This window comes from Callospermophilus lateralis, chromosome 4, assembly GCF_048772815.1.
Source record: "Callospermophilus lateralis isolate mCalLat2 chromosome 4, mCalLat2.hap1, whole genome shotgun sequence".
NCBI lineage: Eukaryota > Metazoa > Chordata > Mammalia > Rodentia > Sciuridae > Callospermophilus > Callospermophilus lateralis.
In genome coordinates, this window is record NC_135308.1 from 1,513,462 (window position 1) to 1,523,782 (window position 10,321).

Below are 10,321 nucleotides of genomic sequence, written 5' to 3' on the forward strand. Positions count from 1 at the left end.
CACCCAGGGCTGGTAAGTGAGCTGACTCTGCATTGGGTCACCCCCCAAAAAGGAGGACTTTTTGTTTTAACAGCCTCTGCCTTCTTTGTCCCTTCGTGTGGGGCAGGATGCCGGGTGCCGCTGGCTCTTTGCAAGGCTCTGGGAGACCACGTCAGTCAGGTGCCCCCGTGCTGGGGAAGTGGCTCTCAGTAGTGCAGCTCTGGCCCAGGTACAGGGGCGGCAGAGGCCAGCATCTCAGCCCTCAGGACAGTCAGCACAGGCCTCGAGGTGTCTACAGTGGTGTGTCCAGCACCAGCTTCATGGAGGGTGGAGGCAGTCCCCATCGGCTGGGTGGCTGTGCCATGCCTGTGGGAGCCACAGTGGGACTGCCCGCCCTTGCCTGGGCCAGCTCACACTGCCAGCCCTGCTGGGGACAGTGGGGAGGTCCAGTGGAGTGACACTGGGTTGGAGGACATGCCAGCAGCTGTGGCGAGCCCAGCAGTCCTGCCTTCCAGACACCTGAGCTCTCCTTTCTGGGTGAGTGGGAATAAGAGCCACTTCCATTCCAAGAAAAAAATGACACTCATTCTCCAAAGTCTGTGGTCTTCTGTGTTTGCAGAAGCCGTGTTTAAAAAGCTAGCGAGCACAGCCAGCCCAGATTCTGTGTCAGACAGGCAACTGTGTCCTCATTTTGACCTCTGTCACCTTGGATGACTCAGCTGGAGTCCCCCTGGAGCCGTTGGGGGCCGCACATGCTCCTGATCTTCACGGTCTGCAGCTTGACCTCATGCTTATTGCTGTGGCCAGCGATCTCTTCCACCCCCTGGACAGAGCACTGCTGGATGGTGGGTGGGAGGCTGTGCTGGGCTGAGTCATGGCCCAACCAACACAGCAGCCTGTCCCTCAGCATCCCCTGTGACCACACACCAGGACAGGGCTTCAGGTTACTCCTGGACTGCCCCAACACTGCATTTCCCAGGAATTCCACAACAGTGTGTGCAGCGTGCCAGAAGGAGATTGTGAAAGCTATCTGGCAGAGGGAGGGGCGGGCGGCATGAATTCCCCGCGGGAAGACCTTCCATTTCTGAGAATAAGGAGAAGGCCTTTCCAGGGACAAGTAGCAGGAGGAGCAGGCCTGGAGGTGTGGACCCTTCCCCAGGGTTTACGGGGACTGGCAGTGGCCTTCTGCGTGATAAGCAAAACATCAGGACCTGCTGAGGGAAGGTGACTGCCGATTGCTCTCCCATTTGAGAGGTCAGTGAGCATTCTGTACAGTGAAGAGATGCCAGGCTCGCTCTGTATGCTTTCCTTGGGCACATCCTGGAGGAAGCTCCCGTCCCACTTGCCTCTCCCCTAGGTCAAGCCGCCTCCGGGCAGGTGGGGAGACTCCCCAAGGCTCTTGCCAGTTTTGGAGCGACTGTGGGACACTCTCCTACACTCCTCTGCAGGGCACACAGGCCCTCCATGCTGGTCTTTGCTCCCGTTAGCTGTCTGTGGCATTGCTCCTCTGAGGGTTTTCAGAGACGAGATTCCAAGCATGACCAGTTCAGAGTGGGGCTGGGTCAGTGGTAGAGCACTTGCCTGGCACGTGTGAGGCACAGGGTTGGATCCTCAACATTAAATGAATAAATAAAGGTATTGTGTCCATCTACAACTAAAAGAGAGAACAAAAAGAGTGATGAGTTCAAGCAGGTGTAGGCAGTGGACTCCCTGGGGTCCTCAGTGAGGCCGACCTCAGAAGGGTTCCCTGACACTTTCAACAAGTATCTGTTGTACCTGAGTCTGAGTAGGTGGCTGAAAAGGAATGAGACAGGCTGTCAACACTGGTAAAATGACAGCCCAGCCGTGCTCTCTCAGTGAAAGGACGCGGTGACTCTGCCTACATTCAGTCGGGATGAAAAGCTGGGATGGTTCACACTGGGCTGCTTTGGACCTCTGGAACCAACAGCTTCCTTCAGCTCGACCCATTAGACCTAAGACCAGGTCTGGTAACGCCGTTCTTGAGCTGGTTCCCCAACACGATGCCTCTTCTTCATTCCTAGATAATATTCTGCACATCCCATTCACCAAGTTCCAGCAGTGAGAAGACACATGCCCCAGCACCACAACCAAAGCTGTAATGGGAAACCTGGGGAGGGACTGCCCTAGAGCCCAGGGACAGAACAGGCTCACTGCACCATGCAAATTCAAATCTCCTTTTTCTCCTGTCAACAGGAACCGAGTGTGAATGATCTGGAAGCACCCGATGACAGACAAGGGAAGCCGAAAGCCAGGTCTCCGATGTGCGCAGTAACCTTTCCTGACACCCACCTGGCAGGTGCAGATGTGGACTTGACAGAGCCGTGAGGCCAGGACATAGACCGCACCCTCCAGTTGACCTTTGGGTGTAACTACAAATGGGAGTCAAAAAGAAGGATCCGGTCTATATGTACAGTGGAACTAAAAACAAGGTCCTTAAGGTCCGGCGCCCTTCTGTCTGAGGCAGCAGCGTTGTGATACAGTGCTCCTGTGGGGACACTGGGGGTCAGACACACGTGACAGACCAGTCCCACAGACAAAGCCACATCAGCCAGCGCTGCAGCCTCTGGTCTGTCCGGTGCGTGGACTAAAGCATCACAGTCCCGGCCACGCTGCTGGCCGGTTCCTCTGCACCTGAGCATATCCCCGGCCAGCGCTGAACCCCCAGCATTCAAAAGTTCAGTGAGTGCTGGGCACGCCCTCCTCCCAGGGGAGGAGAGGGGAAGGGCCAGAAGGGAGCGGTGTGCACAGGGGGAAAACTGTGGACATAGTGAAATCTGATCGCGTGCCAGAAAAGCGTGTGAAGCTAGTGACCCTGAACAACGCCTGGCCACGACCAGGCATGTGCGGCCACTGAGCGTGCGGGTGGTGGCAAGGCACAGACCGCCATGGAGAATTCTGTGGCCCCCTGCGTCCTTTACCCAGGGGACCGCGGCGTCAGCGGGACGGAGCCCGGGGCTCCGGGAGAGGGCAGTCTGCAGCTGCCGGCAGCGGGGGAGGGCGCTGCGTCCCCCACGCAGACACCCTGCAGTCTCCGCGCGTCCCTGTGCTTCAGCTCCGGGGACGACTCTCCGCCGCAGTCTCGCGCTGCCGCCGCGGAGGGCGCGGCGGCTTCCTCGCCCTCGCACCGCAGCGGCCAGCGCGTGGTGGAGACGCAGTGGGAGGTCAGCAGCGCGGGCGCTGCGTCGCCGGAGGAGCTAGTGTCCCCGGAAGAGCCCGTGTCCCCGGAGGAGCGCGCGCGCCCCGAGGATCCCGTGTCCCCGGAAGAGCCCTCGTCCCGCCAGGAGCGCGCGCGCCCTGCGGAGTCTCTGTCCCTAGTGGAGTCTGAGTCCCAGGAAGAGCTCGGAGAGCCCGAGCCTGTGCCCCCCGGGGTCGGGACCGCGCACGGAGAGCCCGACCTGGTTATCGAGGTGTCGGGCCGGCGGCTGCGGGCGCACAAGACAGTGCTGGCGGCGCGCAGCGACTACTTCCGCGCGCGCGCGTCGCGGGACGTGCTGCGGGTGCAGGGCGTGAGCTTCGCGGCGCTGCAGCTGCTGCTGGCCGACGCGTACAGCGGACGCATGGCGGGCGTGCGGCCCGACAACGTGGCTGAAGTGGTGGCTGGCGCCCGCCGCCTGCAACTGCCTGGCGCCGCGCAGCGCGCCACCGACGCCGTAGGGCCGCAGCTGAACTTGGCGAACTGCTACGAAGTGCTGAGCACCGCCAAGCGGCAGCGGCTGTCGGAGCTGCGCGACGCCGTCTACCGCTTCATGAGCGACCACTACCTGGAAGTGCTGCGCGAGCCCGCTGTGTTCGGGCGCCTGTCGGGCGCCGAGCGCGACTTGCTGCTGCGCCGCCGTCTGCGCGCCGGCCGCGCCCGCCTGCTGGCCGCGGCGCTGGGGCCAGCCGGGGAGCGCTCAGGCAGCCGCCCGCAGAGCCCGTCAGGGGACGCGGACGCGCGCGGAGACGCAGCCGTCTACTGCTACCACGAGGCGGCGGGCGAGTGGCGCGAGCTGACGCGGTTACCCGAGGGCGCGCCTGCGCGCGGCTGCGGCCTGTGCGTGCTCTACAACTACCTCTTCGTGGCCGGCGGCGTGGCGCCCGCGGGCCCTGATGGTCGCGCGCGCCCGTCCGACCAGGTCTTCTGCTACAATCCGGCCACCAACAGCTGGAGCACCGTGCGGCCGCTGCGTCAGGCGCGCTCGCAGCTGCAGCTGCTGGCGCTGGACGGCCACCTGTACGCCGTGGGCGGCGAGTGCCTGCTCAGCGTGGAGCGCTATGACCCGCGTGCCGACCGCTGGACCGCGGTGGCCCCGCTGCCCCGGGGCGCCTTCGCCGTGGCGCATGAGGCCACCACCTGCAATGGCGAGATCTACGTGTCGGGGGGCTCCCTCTTCTACCGCCTGCTCAAGTACGACCCTCGACGCGACGAGTGGCAGGAGTGCCCGTGCAGCAGCAGCCGCGAGCGCTCAGCCGACATGGTGGCCCTGAATGGCTTCATCTACCGCTTCGACCTTTGTGGGGCCCGAGGTGAAGCTCAGGCGGCGGCCGTTCCGGGCGGCGGGGTCAGCGTCTTCCGCTACCACTGTCTAGCCAAACAGTGGAGCCAGTGCGCCGCGCACCTGCGGCCTCCGGGCGCCCCAGCCGGCCTGCAGCCCTTCCGCTGCGCCGCCCTGGACGGCACAATCTACTGCGTGAGCCGAGCGGGCACCTGGCGCTTCGTGCCCTGCCAGGATGGTGAGCCTGGCGGCGACGCGGGCGCCGGCGGCAGCTTCGAGCCAGAGCCACTGGGAACCCCCCTGGACATCCGGGGCACACTCTTCCCATTTGTGCTCAACCTGCCTGAGAAGCCGGACCGTGGGGAGCAGGGCGCGGCCTAGGGCAGGCCAGGATCACTGGGCATCTCCCTTGGGCCGCTGTGGGACCAAAGGGGTGGCCCCGTGGGCTGCAGTTCCCAGTGGGTAGCGGGCAGAGGAGAGGAGGGAGAGAGCCGTCGGGTGGGTTGCTGCTCACTGCACCATGTATACGCTTTGAGGATAGAAGCTTTGGGGCCCTGAGGCGTTTTTCCGGTGCCATTCTCAGCGCTTCTCAGTTCTGGATTCTGTTTTGCTTCATTTTGCTTAGTGGGTGGATGGCATAAGATGTAAGACGTGCGCAAATGGCTTTAAGGTGAGATGCAGGATACCTAGGGGAAGAGAGGGGGGTCAACAGATGGCTCGTCAGGTGCAGCTGCCGCCCTGGGGGTGCAGGAGGGAGAAGATAAGGTACATCCCTCTCCGGGAGCCGAGCCCCTGAGCACAGAGGAGGCCATTGGAGGTGCTGGGCAGGGTTCCCTCCCGGCCAGGCCACAGGGGGAGTCCTAAAGTAGGCCGGCACCCTCTCTTAGTGCAGCTGAAGAGAGAAGTCACCCAAGCCACAGCTGATAAGTAAAGCTTTTTGTGATTTAGTTAAAAAGCTTGTCTCACCATGTGCTGCAGTTGTGGTGGGCTCAGCTGTAGAGTGACTTGACCTTCAATTACCAATGGGATTTCTAGGCCCTGGGCACTGGAAGTGTTTCCTCTGCCAATCATGGACACATCACTGGGGTCCCCACAAGCCAGAGTAGTGAGGCCATCAAGTGGAGGGGCCTGGAGTTCTTGGTGGCATGGTGACGATTCACTGTGACTTGACTTTTTGATCTTTGGTGATGAAATGTTACCCGGCAGCACATGGAATCAGGAAAGTTCACTGAGAATGTACTTGTCTGTTTTGAAAGGACCTGTGACAGCCAGTCTGCTCATTCCTGCCACCTTCTAGAAGGAGCCAAGAGGGACACTTCCTAAAAAAAGAGGGTCAGAATCATTTTTGACAGTTCTAAGAATGAAGGATACAGGCACATTTTAAACCCATTACCTAGTGTTTTAAATGTGTATCAGGTAATTCTGATGAGGGATATTAATTTTTTACCAACATCATTCTAAGAAAACAAGGCAGAGTGACATGTCATAAGGAATATAACAGGGGAAATGTCATGTATTTTTAATGTAGTTCAGCAAGTGATGTTTATCTCATTGTGAATTCCAAAATACCTGAATAGAATGGAAGTGAGACTCACTACTTTGAGAAAGTACAAAGATATAAAAAATAATCAGTTGATTTCCCCCTCATTTGTTAGGTCAGTTGGCTTTTCAGAAATGCTGGCCATGACTTCCTGTCCATTAGTAGTTCAAGGGTAGAATTCACGCTCGTGAACAGGCAAACTGGTTTGGATTGCAAATCCAATTCATCTTACTGCAGTAGGACAAGTGCACAACTTTCTGGAACATACCTAGATGAAACCATGCAGACCTTGACATGATTTCCTTATTAACCAGTGGTGGGATAGTGGGACGTAGGCAGTGCTTTTTAGAGTCTTTGGTTGTGAAAGTCTTGGTTAAGAGTATTTAGGAATGGTCAGCATGAATCTCATGCATGAGGGGAATGGGATTCACAGTGGCAGTTGGAGTGTGTTCTGGTGGTGTGCATGCTTGCTTCTGAGTGTGCATGGACCAAGAAGATGTCTCGGAAACTTGGCCAATCATTTTAGGAAAGAGAGACTTACTATTGCCTGATTTTATTGGCCTTTTATAGGAGTATACTCGAGAAATACTTAACAGCAAAAAGGAACAGGTAATGTTTTTTGAAGAAATGTACATTTTATATGGTAGTACATATTCTCTAGAACGTTATTACTAATGCTAAAAGTTTTAATATGAAAAGGGTCCAGGCTAATACTTTCATCCCTTAAATATCAAATTCATAAAACACCAGCTTTGTGATTCTGCTTGACAAGTCACTCCTGGGACGTCCACTCTTGAGTTGGACCTCCGGAGTGACGGTGCTCCAGAGAGAGGGTAGGAGTGCTGGGTGTCGAGTGGCATCCCCCGGTGCCCCGGGAAGCGAGCTGTTCTCGTTTGACTTAGTGGCAGAGTGCCTGTGGGAACTGGTGGCAGGTCCCCGAGGTGGAAGGAATGACTGCTTCCTTAGTAGTTACGGGACCCTGGCCAACCCATGTTGGACCATCACGTGAGAACAAAGGCCGGAGGCCCTGACACCTGGAGAGCACCAGGCTGCTTGCCTTTGTGGGGCCAGGCCCTGCGGTGTGCAGCAAGGGTAGCACCCATCAAAGACCCGAAAGCCAGGCCCTTTGACATCGCTGAGACTTGCCCCCGAGGCCTGAGGCCTGAGGAGGGTCCTGTTGCCTTCCCTCAGGTGTCTAAGTCTGCGTCCCACACAGTTGAGGAAGGTAGTTGGTGTGAACAATTGCTGGTCACTGGGGCACAGCCCTGTCTTCCTTCTGTTTTGTGTTCTGGGGTGGGAACACCCCAACTCTAACTCTTGGCAGCTCTCTGGATCTGGGTCATGGTGATTTGATTTTTGAGGCTGTGGTGAGCTGTGGGGATTGAGTTGCCCTCAGTTAAAACTCTGACCTGTATTGGTCTTGCTGCAAATACTTAGGCAAGAAATGAGCCAATTCTGGGCCTTCAGTGATTCTGCTGGCAGCTGTGAACTCTCTGGGTCTCTTAGGAAACTTCCTATTGCTGTTGGCGATGATGTCCGCAGCTCTGGGCTCTTTGCTGAAGTTGGGACAGTCGGCACACAGTTGCTCGGCACCTCTTGGCAGGGTGCTTGTTTGTGCTTAGTCTATGCCTCCCTGGCTGACGGGGGCTTCCCTTTGCGGTTCAGTGTCACTGTTTTGACCCCTTCTTCTGCAGTGTCATTATCCGCCAGGAGGCAGTGTCAGGGGCTCCAAGTGGAACAGGAGGTCGGAGCTGTGTCAGGGTTCCTTCCAGCAGCCACGACATTTGTGCTTTCTTCACGTCCACAAAGACGATCGGACTGGGGAGCAACGGGCCCTGCACAGGGGCCAGTGTGGCAGGTGCTCTGGGTGGCTGGTGCATGGATTCGGACTGAGTGAAAGCCCACCGTTGTATTGTGAGTTGAATACCCCAGTGCTTGGCAGAGCCTGCGTAGTCCCCACTAACCAGTACTTACATGCTGCCCTTTACTAATGACCAGCTAGCTGTACCTGTGTAAGGCAAGTTCAGAGCAGCTGTTACTGTGTCTATTATGTGTTTATCAGCGCTTGAGCATCAATGCTGTAAAACCCTTTGTGTGTGTCCATCTATGCAGAGGTGAAATAAACTGTGTGGAACGCCAGTGCCCCACAAGTCTGTGTGTGCTTGCTTCTCCCCCTCTCGGCAGCAGGACGCCAGGCTGGGCGTCCCCCAGGGCTGGCATTCCCCATCCGTGAAGCAAGCTGTCCAGCTCAGAATGCCCAAGGCCAAGTTGCCCCTCACAGGTCCTCACAGTGTCCTGCTCCTTTGACCCCCTTCCTCTCCTTCCAGAGAGGCCCACTGATCTGAGGACCTGTCCACGGCCTGTTGTGTGGTGGAGTCAGCTGGTTACAGGGGGAAATCAGTTGAGGCTTGGGAGGAAGAAGTTCATCACATGCAGAGGTCTCATGGAGGGTCACTTCATCCAGGCAGGGTCAAGGGGAGAAATGCCAGGTGGTCAGGACAGGAGAGAGGACAAAGCCAGGCTGGGCCCTTACCTGTGCTTCTGTGAGAAGCAGCCGGGCAGAGCAATCAGCTCAGGATTGGCTAATTTCAGTGGGGTGAGCCACGGGTGTCTCTGGTTGCCTGGTCCCTGGCTCGGGGGTTTTGGGCATGGAGCACCTTGGTTGGTGTCTGAGTGTCGGGGCGGAGGTGGGGTGTATGAGGGGCATGCCCTGAGCAGGCCTGCGCTGGCTGGAGGAACCGGCTGATGCTGAAGGTGGCCGTATCTCCCCAGTGGCGAGCTCTGCAAGATGCCCAGACCTGGAGGGTCCAGGAAGTGTCGCAGGCTCCCCTGTCCCCTCCCCCCAGGAGCACCTCCTCATCCCACTGGAATCCCAGGGGCCTGGGGCTGGAGCCAAGGTGCCTCCCTGCCCCTGTGCATCCCAGCTCTTCAGAACAGACTGAGAAATGGGCTCAGTGGAGAGCAGAGGAGACCAGCTGCATGTAGACCCCCAGCGGCATCAGCAGCACTGGCCTCTGCGGATGGGCGGCGAAGCCCCATCAGTGGGCCCCAGCGCACTGGGATGCAGAGCCTCAGGTGCCTGAGGTGGGCCCAGCTCACAGGCAGGTCCTCAGGACAGGCTGCATGTGAGGAAGGGGCAGTCCCAATTTTTTCCCAGGGAGAAGGAGCAAGGCGAGTGAGTCACAGCAAGCCAGAACTGTGACAAACTCCCTCCATTTTGGAACAGTTCCGGGAGTGGCCCTTCAGAAGCCTCGCCTGTCCTTGTGTGTGACAGGAAGTGACCTCTGTGGCCCAGAGCCCTCTGAGCTCTCTTGGTACTTAATTCCAGAGCTGGATGGTAGGTCGTGAGCTTATGGGTTTGCTAGGCCCAGAGCCCTTGGCCCCAGCCTGCACCACCCACAGATCCCCACAGAAGGGGAGGTGCGGCTCCAGCCCAGCTCAGCAGGACGTGTGGACCCAGGCTGGCCGTGCCCAGGAGGAGAGGGCTCCGTGACAAGGCGCAGCACTGCCTGGTGTCTGGAGATGTGTGGATGCTGATGCACACGCTGGGGTTGGCCACACAGTCACTGCACCATGAGGTAAGTGTTCTCCTGGTCCAGTCTTCACCCTGGTCTGAGTGACAACCATCCTGTCACCACCCAGCTCCCCTCCAAGTCGGGGTCTGCGTCCCCTCCTCAGCCCCAGCCCTGTCTCCACCCTGTGAACAGAAAGTGGGCACTTGCAGACCCAGGCCTCACTGCTCAGTGGGCCCTGGAGGACCCCAGAGCCACTGCTGATTGGTGGCCGTCGGTCCAGACAGTTTCCCTCATGGATCTCTCTTGACTCAGAGGGGACGGGAACGTTGCTGAAGGGCGGAGATGTGCTCAGTACCCCAACTGCTGAATCTGTCTCTCTCCTGCATTTTCTTCTGCAAAAATATTATTCAATTTGAACTTCCCTGAGCCTCAGTGTTTTCCTTGCCAAGTTTTAGGATTTGGATAATAAATCAGAGTGGTTTTCTTTGCAGCCTTTGAAACTCAATGTAATGACAAAAAACATACAGGCTTTTCAGACTGAGGTGATGCATCATCTAACAGAAGTCGGGTGAGCGAGATCCAGGAGAACAGTTCACGTAACTCTAATAGTCTTGCTCAGTGAGGAGAAGGATTTTAAACCTCTTTAGATAAATGAAATAAAAGCTATTTGTGCAAAGAGGTGCATCCTGTGTGTTGTGTTGTGCTGACCAAGGCGCTAATGCGGCCTGTGGGCACTGAGGCTGTGCCAATCGCAATTGTGTGGCAGATACCTTAGAGCTATCGCATGGTGA

At 57.7% G+C, this 10,321-nt stretch overlaps 1 protein-coding gene across 1 annotated transcript; it reads left to right on the forward strand.

The window, feature by feature from the left end:
* Positions 1 to 2,497: 2,497 nt before the first annotated feature.
* On the forward strand, positions 2,498 to 8,108 carry Kbtbd11 (kelch repeat and BTB domain containing 11). The gene has a single exon (XM_076852239.2). It carries the CDS (start codon positions 2,886 to 2,888, stop codon positions 4,854 to 4,856), a length of 1,971 nt encoding a protein of 656 aa, XP_076708354.1. The 5' UTR covers positions 2,498 to 2,885; the 3' UTR covers positions 4,857 to 8,108.
* The last annotated feature ends 2,213 nt before the right edge of the window (positions 8,109 to 10,321 follow it).